The 27954-nt window shown below is 44.9% G+C and overlaps 1 protein-coding gene across 5 annotated transcripts in view; it reads left to right on the top strand.

The window, feature by feature from the left end:
* LOC142559752 (snRNA-activating protein complex subunit 4-like) overlaps positions 1 to 26550 on the top strand; it is a 213149-nt gene extending 186599 nt beyond the window's left edge. For all 5 annotated transcript variants that reach the window (XM_075671366.1, XM_075671365.1, XM_075671363.1 and 2 more), the window contains 2 exons: positions 11935 to 12104; positions 23945 to 26550. In XM_075671366.1, the coding sequence (XP_075527481.1) occupies positions 11935 to 12104; positions 23945 to 24505 (731 nt within the window). In that variant the 3' untranslated portion in view covers positions 24506 to 26550. The remainder of the gene's footprint in view (positions 1 to 11934; positions 12105 to 23944) is intronic.
* The last annotated feature ends 1404 nt before the right edge of the window (positions 26551 to 27954 follow it).

Raw genomic sequence — 27954 nt, 5'->3', positions numbered from 1 at the left:
CAACCCCCGTTCCGATTTGCTCTGTGTCTGAAAACAAACAGTGCTTGAAGGGGGCCGGGGAAGAGCTGTGCGCAAAACACTGTGGTATGCATTGCTCGCAGCAAAATTATTCTTTATGCGCACGAGCTCATTCAAGGCAGTGCCACTTCATACGGGTCTAGACGGCCCACTTGTGGACTCGGGTCCAGTACTTCAAGGTAGAGGTAATGAGCAGAGAAAGAGAAAAGGAGAGAGATGGATAGCAGCACATCCTTAGCGTACACAGTCTGTTTCAGATATCAAAGGTATGATGACATATAGACACCTTACTGATCACCTCAAAGACCAAAAGTGGCTGTTTGCTCAACAGTCCTGGTGACAAATTCTTTGATCATGTGTTCTAAATTGAGCATGGCAGTTGTTTCCTGGTGAACATGCAGAGTTAGAAGATGTATTAGCCTCCTCTGCATCACCCGCTGCAGGGGCGTAGCGGCTATGGTGTTGCGCTGCTTAGCACAAGGTCGCGAGACTAGAAATGTTTGTGCCTAGCAATGCCTTCTTCAGCTGTTACATGTAATTTAGCTAGGCTGACGTCATTCTTTTGCTCGGCTGCCAGTGACTCACTGTCCACATTTAAGAGCCAATCAAAGTTCTTTAAGGCCGGTGATAGTAATGACCCTGTCTCCCTTGTGAGTGTGTCAGCTGGCTCCCTGCAGGCGTGAACTTTGACACGTGCCTGATCATTGTGCTGATCAGCTGGCAGGATTTCCTCACCCACTTTTTCATGCCTCGGTTTCTGTTGCCGAGGGTGCCTCTTTTGTTACTTCTCCTGGAGCGGCTTTTGCATTTTCAGACGAGCTTGAGATAGTGTCGACACCTGTACTACACCCCCTCAAAGTTTCAGCCCCTTCTCACGCAGTAACTGATCCGACCGATTTGAAAAATTGTTAGGATACTCCAGTGCCAAGAATTTGGAAACTTCAGCCTCGGTCACAAGCTCCCAAAATGGCCCACTGATTTTGTCTTTTGCCATCGGCAGACATACACTGTGTTTAACCTGTTTAATCCAGGCTACATCTCCAATGAAGGCATCTACTGTCAGGTAAGACAGCTGAACAATGTCCATGGTGGTGGCACTGTCTCAGCATGTGGCATGGTTTTCCATTAATATGCAGGTCGTGAAAACATGGGCTTAAAAAAGTTCCATGTTCTTGTCTCTTTCATCCATATAAGAGAAAACTACGCTAGGCTTCCCGCAGTTTGCAGCAATATGTCCGAGTTTGTGGCACTTATAGCAGCGGATCGGTCTAAAAGATTTGAAAAGATTCAAATTCCTTTTTCGGCTATTTTTGTATGGTTTCACCATTTTACTTCTCCTCACTGTTTTCTGACGTCCTTTTCTCCATGTCTACATGCTTCAGTCATTTCATATGCAATCACTTTTTGAACAGAAATTGTTTCCGCGCTCAATTTCGATTGTCCCCATTTCCTTCCTCGACATTCAGCTTTCTAAGTGTTGCGTACTCTTCAGCTAATTCGGCCGTCCATTCCACAATGCTTATGTTTCCTGTGTGTTTTTCTTGCACCCACAGCTTCCCACAAGCATCCCACAGATTGTGGAATGCTTTTGTAAAACTGCTATAGACACATGCATTCAATAATCATGTCTCTGCTCTTGTATGCTTCCTCACTTTTCAACCACTCAACTAGGTTTGCCTTTAAGCCATATGCGAACTCCAGATATCCCGTGCTTCGAAACCTTTTGCCGAAAAGCTTCGGCTGAAAGGCGGTACTTCTTCAAAAGGCTACCTTTAACCTTCGCATAAACATATGCATCTTGCACACCGAATCTGGCAATTACTTCAGCAGCCTCACATGGCAACATAGACAGGAACCGCTGTGGCCATGTACTCGGAGCAAAGTTCATCTTCTCACAACTCCTTTCAAAATTTCCTAGGAACAAACCTATGCCTTTCCCGACTTCAAATGGCTTTAACAGCCTATCCAGGGGTATGATTCTTGCTCACTTGTTCGTTCCAGAACCCCTTCACTCGCTTGAGACGACTCCAAACATTTACTTTCATGGTCAGGTTGCACTTAACTCGCAATCTTTCTTGTGTTCCCCTCGGTCCCGTTCTCTCTCTCTCTATCCCGTTCGACTCTTTTCCTAAAAAGTTCTAACCCAATTCCAATGTCCTCCTCACTGGTCTGTTCAAAAATCAGCTTTAATATTTCTGATTTCATAATTTCCTTGTGTACCTCTAGGCCCAGTTCCTCACCGACAACCAACAATTCGTCTCTCAGCAGTGTCCTCAAATCCATGATTGCTGCTTTACTGCCTTGGTGCTGCTCGCTAAACATAACTAGGTAAACACAACCTAGCTTACAATGAACGATTCAGCTTCCCTACTGTTCTAAACTGAACAACCACAAAATGAAGCCTAGAGAGTCTAATCAAAAAGCAAGCCCTCACCGCAGACATAGCACCACATCGCAAATTCCGTCTCACCGCTGCCAGCCAGTTGTAAGAGTTCGGGTCAGGCATGTAAAAAGGGGTAGCTAGCCCATGCCGTCATCCGACTCAACCACGCTAAGGACGTTGAAGGGAGGAACAGGTTCTCATCGAGAACAAGGAGTACTCGATTTATTTACAATGTCTACATGAAGAGCAAAGAATGTTATATCTCATCAGTCTAGCATGACTGAAGTGAAAATTACCAAGGAGCCGAAAACGTCTCATGTAAGAGTTGGGGTTGGGCATTAAATAGATGGTAGCTGGCCCATGCCGTTGTCCGACTCATCCACGCTATAGACGTTGTTGAAGGGAGGCACTTGTTCTCATCAAGAACGAGGAATATGGGATTTATTTACAATATCTACATGAGGGTGGAGAACGTTACAATTCATCAGTCCAGCATGACTGAAAAAGAAAGCACACCAAGCAGCCGTAAACGGCTGCTTAAAAACACTGTCCTCTCTAGATCCCTAGGTTAAGGAAAACGGCCGTTCAACCTTCGACCAATAGGAGCGTCCAAAGTCATCGTCATCGACCCTCCTTTGAGGGGGAGGGTTCACACACTCACTTCCGCACTTTGGTTTCACTGAACACACAGAGGTGAGAGGGTTCTTGTAGACAGGGATCTTGACCCGAGCAGGCGCCTCTTGATCCCAGAGGAGCTGACCCCGCAGTCAGTAGCTGCTGCATCTGTCCATTGACTGTGACGACTTCTGGGCCCCTAGGGAAAGCACCACAAAACATCCATTTCCAGGAGTTCTCTTGCTCCAAGCGAACCGTGAAGGCGGCAGCGAATTGACTAACAATACTCGGTTCGCCGACTGTGGCTAGACATGCCAGCGCCGGCGGGCTGTTAACGAGGTGCATTGTTGTCTTTACAAAGCGAGTCGCAGCAGTCTGGGAAGGGTTCGGAGGTCACTTCTCTGAATATCGCCAGCCCCCACAGGCCGATCATAACACTCCTTACCCCCTCTGTCCTCCCTAGATCCCTAGGCCAGGGAAATCTGCCGTCTCACCTTCGTCCACTCGGAGCGTCCAAAGTCGTCAAAGGACCCGCATTGAGGACGGTGGTTCACACAATCACTCCCCCACATTTGCTCACTGAACACACAGAAAGGAGGAGAGCTGTGTAGACAGGGGTTGTCACACTTGACTCAAGCTAGTGCGTCTTGGTTTCTGGGATGGCCCAGCAGTTTTCTGGGGTGTCTGTCAAATGACTTTTCTCTTGGAAAATGAACTGTAGAATAGCCACGCAGATTTTTCAAACCAATCCCGCTGGCAAGACATGTTACTCGTGTTTCTTGGAAATGTGTAGCTTTGGGAAGGAAGCGAGCAAAGGCTGGATGGAACCGATACGTACTCTCTCTGCTCCACGGTGAATTTATAACTAGCATAACTTTAAGAGACAGAAAGAGAGCGATTTGTATCAGAGAGCAAACAGGTGTAGACGATATTCTAATAGACATTAAGAGAAAAAAATGGTGCTGGGCAGCTCATTTAATGTGCAGGCTAGATAACCGTTGGACCATTAGGGTGACAGAATAAATACCAAGAGAAGGGAAGTGCAGTAGAGAGCGGCAGAAGACTAAATGGTGCGATGAAATTAGGAAATTTGCGTGTGCTAGTTGGAATCTGTTGGTGCAGGACAAGGGTAATTGGAGATCGCAGGGAGAGGCCTTCGTCCTGCAGTGGACATGAATAGGATGATGATGATGATGAGGATGATGAAATTTGCTGTGCCAGCCACCTCCTCCATTCAGAAGCAAACGCACAAAAAGCAAATGATTCAAGGCCGTTCTGAGGCCTCCGATTGGCCACGCCCGTCACGTGGCCGATTGGAGCTCCTCCATTGATCTCGTTGGCGGTGCGCGTCTTCTGCTACCGTGCCACCGCGCAGGCCGCGCCTCTCGGCGCGCTATGTTCGTTTGTATGTGCGGTGTATAGTTTCAGAAGCTTACATCTGATATCACCCATGACTCACGCGTCTGACAATCACCTCACATTGGTCGTGAGCACGTACGAAGCGTAGTTTCGGCAGCGGACTCCACAAGTGATAAGCGCCTCCTCGCATCTCGGCTCGCCAGGATCACCAGTACTTGCAGAACGTAGCTGACTTGTGTTGTGATATGCGCCTCTGGACATATCGGCTTGCTGTCAGTGCGTGGGGAGCATAGTTTCGACTGGTTCGTGTCGTGATATGCTACTCTGGACATATCAGCTCGACGCATTCATCAGTGCTTGCAGGGCATAGTTTCGGAAGTTTATTGGTGACCATGGGTCGGCGACCACTGAAGTACAAGACGGCTCATGCTTACAGCAATTGTAAGCGAAATTCACCAATGGTGAAAAAGACTGTTTCAAGGTCGCGTGGCAGTACTGTGCATCATAGCCCAGCTGAGGACTTCCCATATGGGCAGGATGCGTACGCATGCCGATGATGCCATTCAGGAGCCACCGCCAAGCACTTCACATGCGGGCGGAATGCCTACTTGTGTCAGCGATGTTGAGGAGTCGCTCTCTGGCACACTTCTTATGCAGGCGAAACGTTTCGTGCGAGCTGCAGTGGCACCGTTGAACTTGTCGTGCCGCATTCCACATTGTCGGATGCATCCAGCGATCGTGCCTCAGATCTGTCGAATTATTGTCTCGGCACTTCGCACGATGTTGCTACGCCGTCTACAAGTACGGGCGGCACCATTCAGGCGCGCCTGGAGCTGCGTTTTGTATCGGCCGAAGCATCCCAGGAGGTCGCCGTGAAAGTGCAAGCAAAAACTAAGTTCAGTGTCGGCGACCTCACGGAAGATGTAACTGACGGGTGAAGGCAAAGTGCTTGCCAGTACGTAACAAGTGGAGGAGTTTCTCATCATTCAAATGACTGCCCTGAACGCACTTCTCGGTAAATCTAAGGGCCAGCAGTGCTCCCAACCAGGACTTTCAGTTCAGCTGGGAACAAGACATGGATTAGCAGCGTAAATGCTACTGACATGCGCATTTTGCAGCGCTGTCCCGAAGGAGTGGTCATCGCCGTGAAAGGAAGGTCGCAAAATTTTTTATGTGAATATGAGAGCTGTACAAGCTGTTAAAGTATTGGCAAACGGGCAACAGCTTTGACCGATTTCTGGGCAATAATGAATGTCTACCATAAAGGGTTGCATCATAAAACATTTCAGAAACATCTCGAGGCTGAGTTCAGACCTGCCAGTGAGACAGCTGCTGCCAATATTTTTTCTGATGCTGTGGTGGCAGTTCACAATGTTTTCAGGGACATCGACCCTACCTTTAATAACAACATAACAGTGGTTCATGATGGGACAGGGTTAACACGTGACCATACATCCAACATAGGTGTCGGCACTGTACAGTCAAACCCGGCTATATTGAACTTGCAAAAGAATGCCTATCAGTTCGATATAGGGCATAATTCGATATAAGCCTGCTAAAGAATTGGATGTCATAAAAGCTCATAACATTTATAAAATCGCTTTATATGAAACTAGCTTAGCTTTGCATAAGATAGCCCTGTATTTTTTTTTGCATGGGCAATGTCGCTGCCTGCGACGCATGCACTTCGCTACATTGTCTAAGGAGTCGGAGCAGCCGAGGCCGTAACGTTCCACATTCACGCAGAAGCACCAGACTAGTGCGTGTGCACCAATCACCTCGGAGGATGTGGGCAAAGGACTATCGTAGCTTTCCTCATTGTGCCCACTTTTACTTGTGCTCGGTACGATGTTGGCAAGGTAGTCTTCGTCTTCGGGCTCTCCTGTGGTCGCAACACCATCATCTACACTCACAAACTCATCGACTGTTGACCCCTCATTGACATCCGGAAATTCTGACAGCTCGCTCCAAACTTCGGCAACACCGGGAACGGCTTCGTTGCACTCATCAGAATTTTCAGTCATCACCGGCACGCGGAAGCCGGCACATCTGAAGCAATTTTGGATGAAGCACTTGTACACGGCCGTGCATACGCATCGGGCACCACGGGCACCGGGTCGTGAGTTTGTCAGCTTTAGCCCTAATCTCCCCCTTATTCTTCATAATCGTGCTGAGAGTGCTTCTCGGAATCTTGCACACTGCGGAGTCATCTGACTTCTCACCGCGTTCGACCCAATTTATGATTTCAAGTTTCACGGCAAAAGACCAATTCTGCCGCTTCATCATGGCAACATTGCGAGAGAACGCCCACAAGGCGCAACCACAATGAACCAGAAAAGCAGCGAGACAACTGACAGTTGTGTCATCTTGCACGATGAGGGCACAAGAGCCTCTGAGTGGTTGTCTGACCAAGCGCTGCGGGTGGGCCAGGATCATATTTTCAGGGGGGTGTCAATGGCTTGCTCGACGCAGCGCAGTCACAGTAGGGAGAGTGGTTGGATTGAGCCATGCCACCGGGTTTCCTCGCCGCTGCAAGGGAAAGCCAACATCTGGAGGCACTTATGCTCCACTTGTCGTTCGATATATCGGGAGCCACTGCTATTTTTGTTCGATGTAAGTGTAATTTTTGCTATATATACTCATTGTGACTATACTGTGCTCAGAAATTGTTATACAGGATATCTCGGTGTAAACGGGTTCGATATGGTCGGGTTCAACTGTAATAGATTTTTTCACAGGACGGGTGCTCGACTGTGTGGTCCTATCAAACCGATGCCATGGTTGCACGCTTGGCCCCAAAGAAGGGGATAAAGGCTATGATGATTGGAAAGCATCACACGTCTGCCAAAAAAACACAGATGTGAACTCTGGCAGAATGGAGGTTGAAGCAGCATTGACTCTATTCAGGAGGTTCCTTAGAAAACATGGTTTGCGATATACAAACATTGTTTGTGATCGTGACAGTAGAACCTTTGTAGCACTCTGTCAGGACAAGACTTATGGATTTATTCCATTTACAAAGGAGGACTGCATTAATCATGTCAAGAAAAGGATGGGGACGGCTCTGCGTGCTCTGATCAAAAAAGGCAAGAAAGGGCAACCTCTTAGAGCTTAGAGGGAAAGGTGGCCTCACTCAAGATTAATAAAGAAACTGACAAATTACGATGGCATGGCTCTGCATGACGACAATGTTCAAGACATGCAAAAAGCCGTGATGGCAACATATTATCATATAACATCTACCGATGAAGACCCCCATCGTGACCTTTGCCCGCAGGGGCCCCAAAATTGGTGCCAACATCAGGCTGCAGAAGCAGAGACGAAGCCTCCACCTCCTCACATGTACCGGCTTGGAAAGCGTGTTGCCGATGCATTGCTGCCCGTGTAACAATGCCTTCCTGACATGCAGCTCCTCAGCTGTTGCCTAGAGGAAAAAAATCCAGAATGCTGCAGAAAGCCTTCATTCGGTCATATGGTCGCTGCTGCCAAAAGATAAAAATGCATCATTGATTGCGACAGAGACAGCTATCCATGAAGCAGTCTGCAAATACAATGCTGGGGCCCGCCGTGCATATGCTGAGTATTGTGCAACACTTGGACTGCAACCAGGACAACATGCTCTTCGCGGAGCAGTGGAAAAGGATCTCTTGTGGAAAAAAAAAGTCAAGCAAGGCACATCAAACCAAAGGCAGGGCACTCAAGAAGCCGCGCACTGAAAAGGACACAAAAGACTACAACCCCGGTGTCTTTTGATAATGTAAAATCTAAGGTACAACTTTGAAAGCCTTTTTCTCAATATGACTTTTCTTGCTTCCTGCTTTGCTTGTACCACTGATTTCTTCGTGACCACTACGTCTATTTCAGTTCTGTTTTTTCCCCTGTATTCCTGGATGTACTGTCTAGGGCATGACAATCTTGCTTTTGCAGTTTGACTTTACTACAATTAACAATTCGGCTACTTGCTCACAGCCTAAACACCTGTGGTACAGTCACCTCATAAAAAATGAGAATTAAAAAAAAATTGCATTGCAAATAAAACAATCTAAGAATGTCACAACCTCAACCATTCATCTTAGAATGGTTGAGGTCATATTTCATATTCATTAGAATGGTTGGTCATATTTTTAAGTGATTCAGGCATGGAACAAGGCCAGAAGGAGAAAAATATTATACATAAAAATGTTCTAAAGATGTCTTTATGAAATTTATACAGTAGTATCACAGAAACGTTGCTGATAAGTCTGCCAATTTTCATAAAAATCCACGAAGAAATAAGAAAGTTGTTATTGAACGCCACGTCCCCCCCCCCCCCCCCTGATTAACTGGCCTCAACGTCACAGTCATTTCTGCAAAGAGAAGAAAATAAATTTTTTACTTTGGCCTGTGTGGCCATCTCGGCAGATCTGTAGTGACTCTAAGCACATACTGAGAGTCTACCCTCCTTCTAAAGTTGTGGGGCACACATTGTAGCCTCAACACTGGAGACAATTTACCTGCAGGACATTCTGTGGGTGATGGCAATGACTGGGAAGACTGAATGCAATCAGGCTGTAGTCGTCTGTCCGCTATATCTATTGCGGTCTAGTTCCGAGAAATTCCTGCGAAAGTCAGGAGACTTAAGTTGCTGCAATTGACTGCAGTTTAAAACACAGTTTTATTCAACAAACCTTACCGTCAAAGCACGTTTCTTGCGTAATATGGCTGCATTGCTGGGATGCAGACCTAGAACAGGCACTTACCACTAACAATGCAAGATGTATAAAACAATAAAATTTACATGTGCGCTCAACATTTATAAAGAAACATGTACAGGCACGAGACCTTATCTGTTCTTGCACATAAGCATTTTGGTGCTGGCAGAAAGAAACTGCCTATCTTCTGTTGAGAAGACACACCATGGCGTACATACGACTTGTGTATGCCACAATCCATTCGAGCTTGAGGCAGAGCATTGCAGATTGATATGAACTAGATGCTAGAAAGCCTCACAGGACTCTGCACAGTTGTCGCTGCCAGTAAATTATGTAAAGATGATTGGTTAATAAAAGCCTGTAGCCTTCATGAGCCTCACACCTCACATTTTTATTGTGTTTTTTTATTCTAGCGCGAGGCGGAGTGTGTGAAGTTGGCATGTCCAGGCAGGCGGCGCCGAATCTGTTAGCTGCAAGTGGCCGGGTGACGCAAGATTGCACAAGACTCTTTTAGCCAGCGTATCTTAACCTTTGGGTTGGCCTTTAGGCATGCGACAAATGCGCTGGTCAAGCTTTTGACGTATTCATGACACAATTGGCGTGTGTATATGCATAATGCTTCACAGAGCATACGATGCGCATATATGTATAGTATGCATTCACAATCATGAAAGAGTGCGAATAAAATAAAAGGAGGAAGATAATTGTTGTGGCATCACAATTCTTTTACAGTAATTGAGCTTGCTCGTTGCAGCGAAGGTTTGACGAAGTATACGGTCGTTTCAATGCCATAGTCTGGTGTTAGATACTGCGCCAAGCACACAACTACAGGGTTCATTATAAAAGTAATGCTCATGATTTTATTATGACGCGACTATCCATGGCAGCTCGGTAAAACTGGTCGGGCAATGTGGCAAGGGTTCTGCCCTGCCAATGCAGCCAGTCGCCAGTTTACTCCGAGCAGTGTGAGCGGATAACACGGTGCAATGGAGCATTCGCTTGAACAGAGATACACAATCAAGTTTTGCGTAAAGCTTGGAAAAAATGCAACCAGAACATTCCAGATACTTCAAGAGGCCTTCAAGGACGACTGCATTTCAAGTTCACAGTCCGGGAGGTGGCACAAGGCATTCAAGGAGGGCTGGGGGGAGGTCGCCGACGAACCCCATTCTGGATGCCACACAATGACCAGAACCGATGAAAACGTGAATCGTGCACGCGAAGTTTTGCATTCCGACCACCGATTGAGCATCGAGCAAATTGCTGACGTCCTACACATGTCCACATTTGCGGTACATGGGATAGTGACTGAGGATCTGCAAATGCACAAGGTCTGCATGAAGCTTGTGCCGAAAGTGTTGTCAGAAGATCAGAAAGAACTTTGAGTTTTGCGTTGTCAAGAATTGTTGGATTTGATTCAAAATTAGCCGGACTTTCTTGTCGTAACCGGAGATGAATTCTGGATGTTCAAGTATGACGCAGAATCGAAACGGCAGAGCAGCGAATGGCACACAACACAAGAACATCTCGCCACCTCAAGAAAGTGCGAATGAACAAGTCTCTCAACAAAACGATGCTCATTGTCTTCTTTGACGTCCGAGGAATCTTCCATATTGAGTTTGTACCGAAGGGAGGAACTGTTTACCTCGAGGTGCTCACGAGATTGAAATGCTGGGTCGCACATGAGGGCTGACGTCAAAGACACGGTCAAGCTCCACCATGACTCCCCCAGCCACACGTCCTTCACCATTACCAACTTCCTGGCTTGGAGCAACACCCCGGTGTTCCTCCGTCCCCCTTACGGTCCCGACTTGGCTCCGTGCGGCTTTTTTTTTGTTTCCTCGACTGAAGAGAGCGCTGAAAGGAAAGCATTGGGAGACTGAGGAAAACATTCAAAAGCATGTTAAGCGTTCCTGAGAGACATTCCCGTCAAGGACTTTCAGGGTGCTTTGCAGGCGTGGCAGAGATTTAACCATTTGTACAGGTCTGGTCAATAAATCTATTTTTCCTAGAAAATGCGCATTACTTTCATACTGGACCCTGTACTTTCATTCTACTTGTCTACTTTAGTTATTTGCACACATTGTCGGTGGTGCATGCCAAATGCGGGCCTCAAGACACTTTGCATGCCAGTATTATACTCAAGTGAACTTTGCAGAGTTGCGTGCGGTGGTTGCACAATACTCGGCTCGTTAGTTGTTTGCATCTCAATTTAGCGCTACCATGCAACCGTTTCGCACATGTTCTCAGCAACCCAGACACAGTGAGAAGAAAGTTGTTTGAAAAAAAATTTAAGGAACTGACAGGTGCTGCTCACTGAGAACTTAGGCTTCAAGTTGGACAGCTCCACATGTGGGATCCTGGCCAAATTTTGTCCCGAGCATATCTGAGATTAGATCAAACACCATTTTTTAACCATTTGACCCACCAGCATCGTCAGAGAGAAGGGGCAAATAACTCGAGAGATATGGGGAAAGATGCGTTGATGGCCAACTTTTTGTTTGTTTGGCACACCGGCAACAAGCAGTAGGTGGGGCCATGACAGGCAAGAGGGAGGGGGGATGAAAGATGGAGGGAGTAGGGGGCTCTAAGCATCATAAAGGAAAACTTTGGGTGGCAACGGGGGGCTCGAGCCCCCCCTGCCACTCCGGTCCAGAGTCCCTGCACAAGTGGCTCTTTTTTCCATCTGTATGCCCCATCATATGTCATGTTAAAACACTGATGCTAGCACTTCTTGAAAATGATTTCATTTAATAGATATTTAACTGAATGCTATTAAAACGTGCTCTTTTAGAGAACTGGAATTATCTCTTCGTGAAGTCATATTTGACACCACCGGCACATGCTGTGGCTCTTCCTTCCTGGCAGTGCTACATGACCTGCATGGCTTGCTGAGGCCATCTGTGAATCCCGACATTGAGGAAGTGGGCACCCTGCCCACCTTTGAAGAGTTCTTCTGCAAGGAGGTGCTTGGCATGCCAGACGGATTCCAGCCCAACGTAGGAAGCCTCGTGCTGCCCCTGCTGCCACCCAATGAGGTACGTTTGTTGAGCCCTCATTGCTTGCTTGAAACAATAGGTGGCAGAAGAAAGACTGATTGAGAAGAAATGCTTTTTTGAATTGAAGAAATTTTTACAACACTCCTAAAGATAAAACCCCCACATGTCTGTATCTCATCAGTACACATGTCAAGGTACAAGCCACTAGGTTTTGTTGCCCATGATTATCAATTGAGCTGCAGTTAGTCTGGCAATAACTTCCCAAACTTCCTGTGCAAGAACAAATGTTGGATTATATGTTCATGACCGCAATGCATGACTGCTTGCTGTTTAGAAAATATCACTTGGCTCCTTTACTGTCTCCTTTTAGGTTGTGCACTTTGCATTTTCAAGACACAAATCAAGACAAGATTTGCAATGTCTAGGTTTGGACACACAGAGAAAGCTATCACTTTGTCCAATGATATTTAAGAGAATAGATGGTACGGTGTGCAGAGAAGCAGAACACAGTGAAGCTTGTTGATCTTTAAAAAACAGCAAAAATAAGACAGAACCCTCACATTTAAAGGCGCTTCCCTCTCGTATAGCTTCTTATTTGCAAGTTTTTGCCAGTATTGAATGGCAGGCAAATATTTCCACATGCTAAACCTCCACTAAAACGAAGTGATTGTGGCAGCAAGTGGCCCTTGTTGTGAGTGGTATTTTGTGGAAAGTTGGGAGATGTTAAAGGAATCGTAATTTATGACGTGCACTCCAACAGTACAAAAGCTTGCAAAACTTAACACAGTAGACTTCTATTAATTTGACCCCGAATAATTCTGTGTTTTGATCAACCCAATCCTGACCAAAGGTCCTGGCCAAAATTAGCCTTTGCCAAATAATTCAAACTTGGCTGGTCATCATGATCGTGCCTGACTGCAATGGTGATTCCAATAGTGGCAGCATCCCTAGTCGTGAACTTTGGGGTACAGTCAATGCGTCAAACACACGTCCTCTTCTGTCAAAAATGTTTAGTTTCGCCTTACCCCAAGATGTTAAAGTGAAAATGGTAATTAACAATTCATTATTACAGTAATTATTTGTTTTAACACACACCTTTCTTCCCAAGAAAAGTCATCCGCAAATCGCTTGAGTGTTGCAGTCCGATACGAATCCAAAACCACATTTTCAACAGCCTACCATCAGAACCAGCCTAGCTAATGTTACCGCTTTTGCCATCGTAAGATAGCGACCATGGATAGTGGCACAACCGATGTGAACCACATGCCATTTGCGATTGTTGCAGAGTTGTTTGATAAATGCTTAATATCAAATGTGGTACTGTGAAACCTCGTTAAACCGTAGTTGACCAGAGCTCAGAAAAAGTACGTACTAAACGGTAGTACCGCTTAACCAAAACAGCATGAGATCGGCCACTTACCTGTCAAAAACAAAATTCAGAGAGAGTACGATGAAAGGGGGAAAAAATGCAGTATTTATTGACTTTGCGTGACAAAAGTGCTATTATCGTTTGATGCCGTGGCGACCTAGCAGCGACGACAGCAGCCTCAAACTTACTGAAGCTGTGAGCCAGCTGTCAGCCAGCCCCTCGGCAAACACTCTCATGGCAGATTCCTTGTTGGCATTATGTATTCTCTGTACACGCGTGCAGTAGTGCTGCAGAAGTAGTGGGGCGCCTTTTTCATTGCTGGGTGCTGTTCTCATCGCAACGATTGCATTGATGAGGCTGGCATAATGCGCAGCTTCTGCCACTGTCAGGCCTGAATCGCCCGTGCTGTCGCTTTCTGTGTTGTCCTTATCACTGTCGCTATTCGACACTTCGGCAACAACAGAGGCAACGATGGCGAAAAGTCTAACCTCGTAGCCGACATCTTTTCACGGTTGCAGCAGCGCTGCCAAGCAACTTGTTTGCATTCCTAATGCCACACATCATAGTCAACAGCAGATCCCTGTCGCATGCCAGCGTCGACTTCTTCGTGTCACATTCAATAGCACGAACGATGTCTAATTTTTCTTCTATGCTGAGCACCCGGTGTCTTTTTGATCCGAGCTTCGGTATGATGCGAGTCCTTGGTTGCACAACGCCACAATGCTCTTTGGCACGGCGCCGAAATGATGTTGGCGTTGATGTGGCTTCATGCGCAAACGCATAGGGCGCTTGGAGAATGTTGTTGCTATCTCTGAAGCTTGTTGTTCTGCCGGGCCACCATGTTTGCGCGATGACGCACTGCCGTGTTTGCGCGGCAAAAAGCGGAAACACTACGTGTTAACCGATGCATACGCAATAAGCTGTTACTGTTTATGCGGATACAAAACACATTACGTTCAATGGCTGCTGAGTCAGGGATTTGACTTTACTACTTTTAAAACGAAACTACTGTTTAAGCGGGTACGGTTTAACGAGGTGTTACTGTATTGACCATACGAAGGACAATATGTTGTGTGTCTTCTTAGAATGCAATAAAGTGCTGTCTGAGAGTGATGACAATGGACATTAAGTACAGTCGAACCTCAGTATAATAAACATGGATATACGAATTGTCTGATACAAAGAAGTAAATTAAATATTTAGTTGGCCATGCTTTATTTCAATGGACTAACCTACGGCTGTAATGAAACCGAAAGTACAAGATCCCATGCAATACAGTACAACCTTGTCGATGCAATCCCATTTCGTATGATTTCTCAGCACCAGCATTCATGACCGCGACACAAAAATTGGCCCAATACAGTTACGCTTCCTTTTTTTACAGGTTAATGTGTTCTCGTAAAACACAATCTTTTGGCAGCAACGTTCAGTACAGCACCAAACTGCAGTTGTTTGATACGTTTTTGCAGCTGCTAAATACCATGTGAACGAAAAAAAGCGCCAGCAGTGGTGGAGCAGCTGCGCCAGTTGTGCCAAAATCTGCCGAGAGGGAAACCTTTGCACCATCCTGCGCCAAAACGGCATTCTAGCGGAATATTGTGCCGAACCTGTGCCAAATCATGTGTAAAAGCAAAGCCCTGCTTCCGTTGATGCTTCGCAGCTAGCAAAACTGAAATCAAAACCAATAGTGCGCTGTCATCATCATCATCATAGAAGGAAGCAGAGGCCTGTCCATCCATGGAGAAACTCTATGGGCCCGTCGGAGTCATCCGCTTCATCATTCGCACATTTTTTCTCTGACGAACATACAATTTTGTACTACTGTACCGTCTTGCTGGCACTTTATTTCGGTGTTCATCGAACCCACTTGGTATCATGGAGTCTGCCAAAGGAGGATGTCACATTCTAGGATTGAAGATATACATAAGCCTTTCAATGTTTTTTGGTGGTAATGGTACTTTGCAAAAGAGCTGCTGCGTTCAGAATAGCACATGGCGCATAGTTAAGAATGGTAGTAGCAAACGAGGTCAAACCTAGTACACAGCGAAAGCCACCACTTCGATGGGTGTCACCATGTTCGTCGCCGCCAAATTTTTGCACTGAGTTTAGGTCGCAGTGCCGTCGATGCAAACACAAAACCCTATTTGCATCACGCATATGCACAGTGGTGCTGACACAATTTTTTTTTCTATGCCCGCAAAGCCTTTGCGGCCCTTATTTGAAAACTCACTAATGTGCATGGCATGAAATCGATGTAGATTCCTCGTTGGCGTTGCTTAATTCTTGCACAGTCGAGGTAGCGCTGCACCACAAGTTGGTGTCTGGGCGTGATTATATTTCTTTAATAGTGTTTATTTACTAGTTGTAACAATGTGTCATTATTTAGTATTACGGGTGGTGCCTCCAGAACACCAAAGTGGCAATGGGAACACCAAAGCTAGAACCCGGGCTGGTGCTTGGGTAGGGGCTCGCCGATGCCAAAGCGTGCCAAGGGGGAGGTGTAAAGATAGGCTATTCGCAATAGCCCTGGCACGCTCTGGCGGCCCCAACCCACAAACTGCCTTACTTCCAACTTTGACCCCCCCCCCCCCCCCCCCACTGCCCCTTGGGTGCCGTAGAAATCCTGCGCCGCCTGCTTTATTGTAATCTCAGGTGCTCTCCTGGAGCACCTGAGATAAGTGCTGGTTACACATGCCCTCCTGGAGCAGTACTGGTAAAAAAATTTGGAGGACCCTTAAGCTTCTCCTTTCAGAGTGGAATGTGATAGCATTCAAAGATCCCTAACTGCTTCTCACACTTCCTGGCAACTGCGGCTTATGTAAGCGTAATGTTTACCGGGAAACGCTGTCAGTGAACACTATGCACGAAGGCGACCTTTCTGGTAGAAATGTGGCCTCCTGCGTGGGCCGCGATGCAGTGGAGGCAAGTGCCATCTGAAGGTGTTGCAAAGAACCTGGCACACCGTTTTATGGCTTTTGAGATTTGCACGCAGTGGCGCATGCTCTATTAATGGTAGAAATGCTGGAAAAGGGGTTTATGTTTTGAGTTTCTGCGTAACAGAATTATGTTTTCTCATAGAGTGAAATCATGATACAACGAACTTCAGGGGACCGCAGTTCCTTATTCCAAAAGATTGTTGTTATAGTTAAAGCCCCAAAATTAGCCATTCCGCCCATCAACTCATCATTTCCTAAGCTGTCACATATGAGCTATCCGCAATATCGTCGCTGTTTGCTCTCGGCACGTGCTGTTGCTATTTTCCATGGATTCTACCGCCATGCACCACCGAAGAACCGTATAATAAGTGTGACGCACGCTATACAGACGCTGATGCCGAGAAAATTACCGCTGAAAACATAGCTCCATGTCACCTCCAAAGCGCAGTGTTTCTTGCTTTTTGCTTGTTTTTCACATTTCTTGCCGTAGACACAGCAACTGTCTCCTGAATATGTCAAAGCGCAAGAGCGTAAACAACACCACGTGGAAAGTGCAAAGTGTGACCATGTGGTATCACCGCAAGTACTCAGGTTACATTTCACCACACATGTAGCTAGTATGGCTGCAGAAAGAAGTGCAAAAGAAAGGGGTATGCACAGAAAGAAAGAAATGACATGCCTTCATTGATGGGCAACACTTTTCTGGGTGGAACATGTGCTTGCAAAGCCTGATGCATTGTCGCTTCCGCCTGCCTGCATTTTTTTGTCGGATGTCGTCTCAAGTTTTTCGAACCCATGCACCACGACGTCCGCTATTTGCACCTTGTCGTCCGCTAGCTTACTGTTTCAGCTGCCATTAAGGGTACACGAAAATCTAAGAAACCGCAAACTTTTGAATATTATTTATAGTACTGAGGCGTTGCTAACATCATGGGAAAACTGAATAACGACCGTTATTCTGAAAAGTTCGGTATTCTGAAGTTCGTAGTACTGAAATATTTTTACATTGAAACTTTAAAAAGTCAGCAGGGGCTTTGTGCAAAGTTAATATGGTGTTTGTAGTAATTTTTCACTGTATATTCAAATTACAATCCGACGCTATCATGCCTGTAGGTTTTGTGTAAGTCATACTTCACTATTTTTCTGGCGTATTTTACCTTGAGAAATTCAGTTAGTTCAGGAACTCTTTGGTCTGCATGGAGGGCCTGCGTGGTTCATAATGATTTTTGCCAAAATGACAGTTGACGTGGGACGTGGGACGCCGGCGCCAAATTTTCTGCAACACGAGGCCGTTAATGCTATCACGTTAAAATGCAATCTATCATCGTGACGAGAAATGCATCTCATGACTTCTGCAGCGCTACCACACCTGTGTGACGAGAATTATGCAACGCCAACGAGGAATCTGCCTGACTAGAGTATATTGCATGAGGTCATGTTCATTGCAGGCAGGCATACTCACCTAATTGGTCTTACGGTGAGCCTTTCTTCGCCCACAAGCCGTGACTTTCGCTCTTTGTTGCATACAGGGTTAATAAACACGCATTAGTTTGCTATCTGTCTGTGGTGTCTTCTCTGCACCGTATCAACAAACTCGGCCGTAACGCCCTTAGTACATTGCGGTTTGGAGGAGTGTCGAATCCTTTCCTGGCTGTGTTTGCAGGGTAAGCCTTGCACAAACCCATCTCCACAATTTATTGATATATCAGCAAAATTTGCATGGTGTATGTTAAGCACACATGCGTTGGATCCTGCACCAAAAGGGCTTGCAGCTGCACCAAATCGTCTTTTTGCCTGCATCAGGACCTGCGCCCAATGGTGAAATGGCTGTTCCATCTCTACGAAAGGCATGGGCATTCGAGAGCAATAGGTGCCTCCTTAAGCAGCTTCCCCGCAGTACTTGCTTGCCCTTGTCACTGGAAATGCTGGCAAGCAATCACTTTGCTCTCCCGGCACCTGCAAATCACTTCTCGGACTGTCGCACGTGGCGTTCACAGCTGTCACCGCCAACCCTGTTGTGATAAGCATCTTCATCTATCTGTTTTACAGCATGTGCAGCGTAGTGTGTTGGAAGTGTATATTGCATGCTTTTAATAGGCAATAACGAAAATGTGCCACCATTCAGCCTTCCCCTGCTACAGGTGGTGCAAAGCGAGTGTCATATTTCACCCTTGCGCCATCATATTCCAGCGTCCCTCACCTGTTCGATTTCATTTTGGTTTCCCATCGCTCTTTTAAAACACTATGCCAATGATTGTTGCTTAGTGCGCACATTAAATCTTCCCGCCAACATAAGCCGTCCGAAGAGGCTGCTGACCCAGGCAGACTTTGAGGAGCACACATGTAAGCTTGCATACGCTGGAAAAACAACAGTGCGCATCTCGGGGCCCCACCGGCTCTATGCGTGTTGGTGTTTCATGCTGTGTGCCCTTTGGAGAACTTTAGGACACTTAGACGACAAGCCTTCCGCAGAGGAGAATATATTTGGGCTCGTGCGCCTGCTACGAAATCATCAGCATCATCAGCCTATCATGTCCACTGCAGGACGAAGGCCTCTCCCTCTAATATCCAATTACCCTTGTGCTGCGCCAACCGATTGCAACTTGCGCCTGCAAATTTCTTAATTTAATCACCCCACCTAGTCTTTTACCATCCTCGACTGCATTTCCCTTCTCTTGGCACCCATTCTGTAACCCTCATGGTCCACCGGTTATCTAACCTACACATTACACGACCTGCCCAGCTCCATTTCTTTCTCTTAATGTCAATTAGAATATTGGCTATATTCATTTGCTATCTGATTCACACCACTCTCTTCCATTCTTTTAACGTTATGCCTATCATTCTTCATTTAATCACTCTTTGTGCGGTCCTTAACTACTTTTCGAGCTTCTTTTTCAGTCTCCAAGTTTTTGCCTCATATCTTAGCACCGGTAGAATGCTCTGATTGTACACCTTTCATATTAGTGATAATGGTAAGCTTCCAGTCAGGAGCTGACAGTGTCTGCGGTATGTGCTCCAACCCAATTTTATTCTTCTGTAAATTTCCTTCTCACAATCAGGGTCCCCTGTGAGTAATTGACCTAGGTAAACATACTCCTTCGCAGTCTCTAGAGGCTGACTGGCGATTCTGAACTCTTGTTCCCTTGCCCTGCTATTCATCATTATCTTTGTCTTCTGCTTATTAATCTTCAACCCCACTCTTATACTCTCTCTGTTAAAGTACTCAATTATTTGTTGTAACTCGTCCCCAGTGTTGCTCAACAGGACAATGTCATCTACAAAGCAAAGGTTGCTGAGATATTTACCGTTGATCCTTGCTCCTAAGCCTTCCCAGTTTAATTGCTTGAATACTTCTTCCAAGCACTCAGTGAACAGCATTGGAGTCATTGTGTCTCCTTGTGCTATCCCCTTCTTTATAGGTGTCTTCCTGCTTTTCTTGTGTAGAATTAAGTTAGCTGTAGAACCTCTATAGATATTTTGCAAGGTATTTGCGTAAGCGTTCTGTACTCCTTGATTACATAATGCCTCTATGACTGCTGGTATATCTACTGAATCAAATGCCTTTTTGTAATACATGAACGCCACATAGAGAGGCTTATTCTACTCTGCAGATTTCTCGATAACCTGATGAATGACATGTGATCCATTGTAGAGTATCCCTTCGTGAAGCCAGCCTGTTCCCTTGGTTGACTAAAGTCCAGTGTTGCCCTTATTCTATTGGAGATTACTTTGGTAAATATTTTATATAATACTGGGAGTAAGCTAATGGGCCTATAATTTTACAGTTCTTTAAGGTCTCCCTTTTTGTGGGTTGGTATAATGTTTGCATTTTTCCAGTTTTCTGGGACCCTCACAGTCGATAGACATTTCAAATAAAGAGCCGCCAGTTTTTCAAGCATGATGTCTCCTACACCTTTAATTAAATCGACTGTTATGCCATCTTCTTCAACCGCTTTTCCCTGTTTCATGTCTTGCAAGGCCCTTCTAACTTCATTGCTAGTTATAGAAGTATCTGTAACCTGTTCATTACTACTTCGAATGGAGGTATCCTGGCTGCTCTGGGTATTGTACAGGTCAGTATATAATTATTCCATTGCTTTTAATATATCTTAGAAATTGCTGATGATATTACCCTGCTTATCTTTCAGTGCACACATCTTGGCTTGTCCTATGCCAAGTTTTCTTCTCACTGATTTCATGCTGTGTCCATTTATTACTGCTTCCTCAGACTCTTACGTTATAATTTCAAATATCCTTTATCTTCTCCTTATTGATCAGTTTTGACAATTCTGCAAATTCTATTTGATCTCTTGAGTTGGACTGTTTCATTGTTTGTCATTTCTTTATTAGGTCCTTCGTTGCTTGAGAGAGCTTACCTACTGGCTGCCTTAGTGCGTTGCCTCCCACTTCAGTTGCTGCTTCTGAAGCCAGCCTAGTTACAAGAAACCGCTCAAAGATGGATGGCCCCGCTTACGTAGTACCTTCCTACAGCTGATAATTGTTCCATCCTACTAAGGTCCTTGGTTTCATTGACAATAAGTGCAAAGCATTTGGAGCTTTTCACCTTTTCCTTTATACTTGTTAAAGTGATGTGGCAGAGAATTTCGAGGATGTTGTCTTATATCGAATGATGAATGACTTCGCATTCGCCGCTCCACCATTAAGTTTCTTACCGACAATGTTGTCATATTTGCCAAACAAGTTCAAGAGCTCAATAAAGTTTCCCTTGTTTTCACTTGTGGCACTTTCATCGTGGCCCCTCTCAGTGATTCCCTGAATGGAAATAAATTGCAATATATCTGCCACTCTTGCTATATAGAGGCAATTTTTCTGCATCATCCTGGAGTACGCGTTGCTGAAATGGGTTGCAACTGACTTGCTCTGTCCTCCCGACTTTCTTTTCTAGGGCTTTTTTCTAGTTGCTGTATCCACTGTTGGCAAATGCAGATTTCTCACTGGCACCATTAGAAGACATTTTGCAAGGGTAACAGAAAGCTGCACCAGCATGTGTGTTGCACTCCAACCAAGAAAATATGCGGTACCAGTCCGAGTGGAAGCTTCTGCGCAATTTGCTGCACTTCTTAGATGGAAATGGGTTCGGTATTGGCTGTGTGAGTGACTCTGTCTTAAATTTCCAAATGTACAACTGGCCTGCATGGTTGACATCCACATCTGAGGCGGTGAATTCGGTTGCTGTATCAGGTTTCATGCCTTGCTGCACACGATGCAGAAAGCTCGTCGCACTCACTGTCCATTTGCACTGACGAGGACGAACCAGCATCATCAGAGGTGATGTTGTACACAGTCTCTTCAAGCGGAATCAAAACAGAGCGCTGAGAAGGATATTCTTGTTCATGGAGCGTCTCGGAATCTCCCATTGTTGAAGCAGAAAGCTCGGTGTGGATGCATTTTTGCTTGGCCCATTTGCTTGCAGTCGAAAAAAGTCGGCAGTGGGCCTTTTCTGCAACATCCTGAGGCAACCTAAATGGTCTGTGGCGGCGAGACAGGCTGGCGTTTCCTCCCATGACACGAGCGCTACTTGTGAGCAAGCAAACAAAGTGGCTGAAGTGGTTGGTGCCACCACTGCAGGGAACTAGGCAGCTATAAGGGGTCAGTGCAATGAGCAGAACGGCTGCGCCGCGTCGCGAATGGTGCGCCCATGGGAAATCGTAGCTGTGGCACTGTCATCGCTCGCTACTGAAGCTCCTGTTACGTCTCAATACAGCAAATAGCATTTCTTAGAAGTTTACACGAGGCAAGAAAAGACCCTCTAGCTGAAAATGACAAGCTGAAGCTGGATGAAAGCGGCCTAAGTCAACAGCTACTAGAAAACAGCACCGACCTTGGATTTTCAGGTTGCTCTATGGTCACATATTTCGTACCATCGGAGGCGGAGTTTCGTGGAACAATGTGACATCCTGCTCAGGATATTGCTACCGATACAACATTTGTGATTGGCCTTTATACAGTCATCAAATACCCTAGTCTAGTCGTCTAAGGAAGACAAGGCGATAAATAGTGGAAACCTTTAATTCAGAGAGGATGATGTGTCCTGATGAGAACTCAGACGTTTAATATGTTCCTACATGGAGTGGGCTTCCGTACCTAGAGCCAGTATACATAATGTAAATAAACCCTTTTAAAGTGAATCTTTCTTTGCCTCTTCCTTTGAGTTTCCCACTGCTCCTTCTGCTGCCTGGCACACCACGTCGAGGGGTGGCTCAGAGCGTTTGTATACATGACAGAAGCGTGACAGAGAAGAAAGGCAACACGAAAAACTCACTTGGACCTTTGCACTGCATTGAATGTGCACAATACCCTCTGGAGCTCCCTGGGCGTCGCCACATTAGCCTCTTGACAGCTGTAATTATCCGTAACCATCCACAGAAGCATTGCAAAAAATGCAGCGCTTACCTTTCTACTGACTTGCAAGTCCAGAGGGTAGCTAGATAGAATGGTAGAGAGGAGGTTGAGAAGAAGCAGAGTGTGCAATGGTGGTGAAAGAAGCATGTGAAAGTGTGCAATGGTGAACTGATGATGGTGGCTAAATCTCGCATGCACAAGGGGAGGAAGTGCACTGTATTCCGTCACGTGCATTGCACCATGGCACCAGTTGCTATTCCATCTATTTCTGCTAAGACAAAAAATAATAATAGTAATGTTTCCATTTTTCTATTACATCTCGATTTGCACTGCTTAGTAAATCTTTTGATCAGCTACCAACTCACTTAGCTAGTAATTTCAGTTGTACTGTATAGTGTTGATATAGTGCAGCTGCCCACTCCTTTAATAATATCACACAAGCGCCGACCAGAGAGTGCGTAAACACCTTGCAGCAGCGCAGACATGTCACTGTGAATAGAACAGCCTAACAGACCATATGCTGTGATTTCTTGCATGCATTTCTTCTCTTTTTTTTTTTGAAAGTTAGAGTCCCACTACATTTTTCTTGCTAAAAAATCTAGTGCGCATTCAATTTCTACTTTGTTCAGGAGCTCTAACATGATTTCCACATTAGTTTTGTACTTTGAATCCAGAAAGAGAGGGTGGCCATTCGATTCAGGCATGTGTTAGGATCGAGGCATCACTCTTGCCTCTTGTTTAATTCGACTTGTTCGATAATTACAAACGTTTATATATTTCTATGTATATTTAGATAGGAGCTCACTAAGTAATGCATCCTCATAACACAGAAACTTGATGTGTACAAATGCAAGTATAAAATGATGTTAACAGTTGGCTCAGCTTGGCGGCTCAGCTTGGCTTCTCTATGTTCAACTTAGCTAGAATTTTAAGAATAATTTTAACTGGAGTTTTAAGCGAATGACTTGAATTTTAGTCTCACATCCATATTGAAGATTTGCAAAGTAATACTAACTCTTTTTTTGCTGTAGAAAGCTAATTTGTGGGAAAGCTATTTTTGTGGGACTTTAGGCCAACCTTTGAAGTACTGTGAAATGGTTCGTTTCTGCGTGAGATCATCTGGCTGTGCCAGGTATGCCTATTGCAGATGTAAAGAAGCATTGAAAAAGCTGTTTTCCACCTCTTTTTTTTTTTTTTTTTTTTTCCAGACCACAGTGGCTACCTTTGGGCGACTTTCAGATCGCTTTGCCAATGGCGACCTCGCTGATTCCTTGCCAATGCTGCAGGATAGCGCCTCGTTTCCTGAGCTCTCGGCAGCTCTTGATGCAGACAGCATTGAGGACATCCGCTGCACTGAGTGCACGTCCAGGAGCCTTCTGGAAGATGACCTCTCGTCTGTCAGCAGCAGGGCTTTGCAGCAGTCATGCAGTCGGTGTGAGGAGCTGCAAGCCACCCGAAGGAACTATGAGGTGCTACAAGCACGCTTCATTTCATACTTTTTCTGGCCTGCGCTGATGGACACTTTGAATGTTCCTGACACAGTGGAGCTCTCGTCAGACAAGCACAAGAAACGTAGCAAGGGCTACCGCAAGAAGTGCAAGCTGAAAAAGCCGTGGGTGAGGGAGAAGTGGAAGGAGCGCAAGCGACTGGCTGCAGCAGCAGCTGTATATGGCGCCATGTCGGAGCACAATGATGGCACTGCAGGTGCTCCAAGGGAGGACAGCACTGTGTTGTCCTCTTGTGCACCCCACTCTGCCATGGATGCATAAGCTCACTGGCATGCACCTGGTGCTCCAGCCTATTTCATGCCCACAGTTCATGCCTCTTTGTATTTCAGGCACAGGAATGTTGCCATGCGATTTCAAGTAATGAATTTTGCTTGCGATTGTAGTATTACACACTTTCGTGAAACCTGCTGTGGTTGCTTAGTGGCTGTGGTGTTGGGCTGCTAAGCGCAAGGTTACGGGATCGAATCCCGACCACAGCAGCCGCATTTCAATTAGGGCGAAATGTGAAAACACCTGTGTACTTGGATTTAGGTGCACGTTAAAGAATTCTAGGTGCTGCAAATTTCTGAAGTCCCCCAATACGGCATGCCCCATAATCAGATCGTGGTTTTGTCACGTAAAACCCCATAACTTAATTTTTTAATTTAGACTTTCATGAATCTAGGTGAACCAGCCTCTGTATCAGCAGTGTTGTCTCTCCTTTCTCTTTCCTTTCGGAGTCTGTGCAGCGTTGAATTTTATGATGGAAAAATTTTAAATCTTTATTCTTTTGATCATGGCACTTAAAACTCGTAAATTATTTATTTGTTTTCACTACTGCTACTCTAGCACGGGAATATGGCAGTTGAGAACACAGTGTATCTTCATATATATCAGTGCGGAGCAGGGAAGTAAGAAAAAACCCGTAAAGTACATGATCTGCTTATTAACAAACAGTTGCTAATTAGCAAAGTAAGTGGAAGCCCATGTATTTGGTCCCCAACTTCGGCAATAGCTCAAAACTGGTGTCTTCCTGAAAATTTGCTTGAAGTGGATACCTCTTGTGAACTTAGCGGCTACAATTCTTAAATTGCAATATGTGCCATAAATTAAAGGATTACAATATTTAATTTTTGTTAATTAGTTGATTATGCATTTAGATTTATCGTGCAAGTAATGTTAGCCTCTGATTTAATACAGCTCTGTGACTGAAGTTATGCTGTCTGCCACAGGTGATTTTTAATAATTCTGAGTGATGTAGAAAAAAAAAACAGCTTGTATTACAGCCACCAAGGTGAATCATAATGTTTACTGTGTTTTTTTAAAAAAGAAAGGCAGAATCCAGATGGCAGGAAAAAAAAACCTAGTTGAGCAATTAAAAGTAAGAAGGACAGGTACAGCAATCATTCCAGAACTAAAATTAATAGAACCATTTAAACATGTAGTTAGAAACAACAAAACATGGCATATGTTCACATAACGGGAACTAAGGTATCAAATCAAGAATTAGATGTAAACCTGTCTGGTCGGGAACATTGACAACGAATAAAAAATGACCACGAAAGTTTATAAGAGTAAGATGTTTCGAAATGGAAATGCATTTCGAAACATCTTATTTCTATAAACTTTCTTGGTCGGTGTCCGTCTTTGGTTGTTGTCACCAGAACTAAGGTATTAAAAAATTAAGCATGAAACAATCTATGGAACACCCTGGCTGTCATTCTTGCGATCATATATGCTATCTATTTATTTGTGCTATTTGTGGGCCTGTGCTCTTATTTCGAGTTCATATATGTAAATTGTGAATGCAGAATTTGGTCTCTACCTTGAAACTTATCATTATAACTACGTATTATTGGCATGTTGTGTAGCTTCGCAGTGCTCAAAACTTCATAATATTCAAACTGCAATGCGAAAGAATGAATTTGCAATACTCGACATTTCAAAGTGTTTGCAGGCTGTAACAAAGATGTTCAAACAATTGCTGCTCTATACAACTCAGTATTATGCTTCACAAGTCACTTAATAGGATTTATTCATATCCCAACGCTCTGACCCAAAACAAGCAAGAAGTTTGTGAACAGGCACATCAATAGCCATGAACAATAAATGCAAGATATTACGGAGTTTTAGAACAGGGACAACCAAGCTGAAGTCGCACCAAACAGTGACAACATTGTGTTTCTGGTTTACCAAGAACTAAACCCATTCAGACCGAACTCCTTGTTTCAGAATTGTGTCAGTGTTGAACACTTGCAATGCCTTTATGGTTTCTGAAATAACTTTTAAAAGCAGTACTTGATAAATAAAACCATTAATAATTACAATTTAGTACATGCACTTGTTACAGGTTTAGCACTAAAGGTGAAAGGTGAGAACTTGTTGATTCATATTTAATGCAATAATGTTAACATTAACCTGATAGACTCAGGAAAAGTGATAGGACAAATGCTGATAGCATTAGTCCTAACACAATCTTGTGTTCATCCTGTCACCTTTCTGGTGTCTGCCGTGATAACTTTATGGTTATTGCTTTATGGTGTGGTAAAATATTTGGTAAAACATTGTCAAGGAGGCAGACCTTGGCTAAACTCTTTACTTTTTTATGTCTGCCTCCAAGGGCAGTCTTATTTTCTCTGTCCAAAGCAACGCAAAGGAGCTGCCATCATCAGCCTAGGCAATCCAAATGCAAACGCCTGCCAAAAACATCCCGCTTTAGGCGCACAAGCTCTCAACTGACACATAATCTCAAAATCTGTGGCAATTTGTTGTTCAATGTTCTTCATCTACATGAGATACATGAAAGCAATGGTGTTTATCAGCATTTGTCATGCATGTTAGCAGTTACTGAGATATTAGGTCAGATCTGGTGCCTGGCAGGAGCCATCACATTAATGGGTGATAAGTGTAGGGCCACTATGGGGGCCACTTGAGTGCCAACTTTAACCATGAAATAGTTTGGGTTGAGCGCATGCACAGAGGCGAGATGCTATTCATTAGAGGCACCCTAGACTTGGGTGCCCCAATTCTAATGCTGTGATGACTGCTGGCAATCGCTTAAAAACGGAGCTTGGTGTTGGAAAAAAAAATCGCACTACCGATATACTAGCTCATATTTGTGTAATTTTGTAATAAAATATTCAACTGTCCCAGATAAAACGGGTAGACTGTGGGGGTAGCGTAGATTGACCCAGTTGTCTAGACCACATTCATTCTTGCACTCATGGGCACCCTCCTGAGGGCACACACTTACGAGGGCGTCCTCACCATCATCAGCCCTCACCTGTGAGGGTGAGCGCAGGTGAGGTCTTTATTTTCCTTTTTTGGTGCAACAATGTATTCTTCAGATGAGGTAGGTGAGGTGGGGATTTCTACTCTGAAAATCTGTGAGGGTGGTAGTTAGGGAAGGTAAGAGAGGAGCATCAATCTTTGTTCATTTACTATTGTAAATGTTTGTACATCACAGAAATGCCCACAAGCTCTTCGCATAAATGATAACATTATTGTAATTGCCAAATCGCACAAGCATGCAGATTCTTTCAGTTTTGCTGCATGCATAACGTAAAATATTTGGTCATTGTATGAACTCGGCAATTGTTTGGTGCTTGCACACTATTATTAAAGTGCAAGAAATTTAGTGTCGGGGCAGATAAAGCGTTCTTGCTGGCTAGGAGTGAGAGGATGAGGGAGGGCACAAGGAAAATCGTGCAGCGAGGATGAGGTGAAGAGAG

Source organism: Dermacentor variabilis, chromosome 10 (assembly GCF_050947875.1).
Source record: "Dermacentor variabilis isolate Ectoservices chromosome 10, ASM5094787v1, whole genome shotgun sequence".
NCBI classification, from domain to species: domain Eukaryota; kingdom Metazoa; phylum Arthropoda; class Arachnida; order Ixodida; family Ixodidae; genus Dermacentor; species Dermacentor variabilis.
Note: the sequence above shows the minus strand (reverse complement) of the source record. Positions and strands in the feature narration are given on the sequence as shown.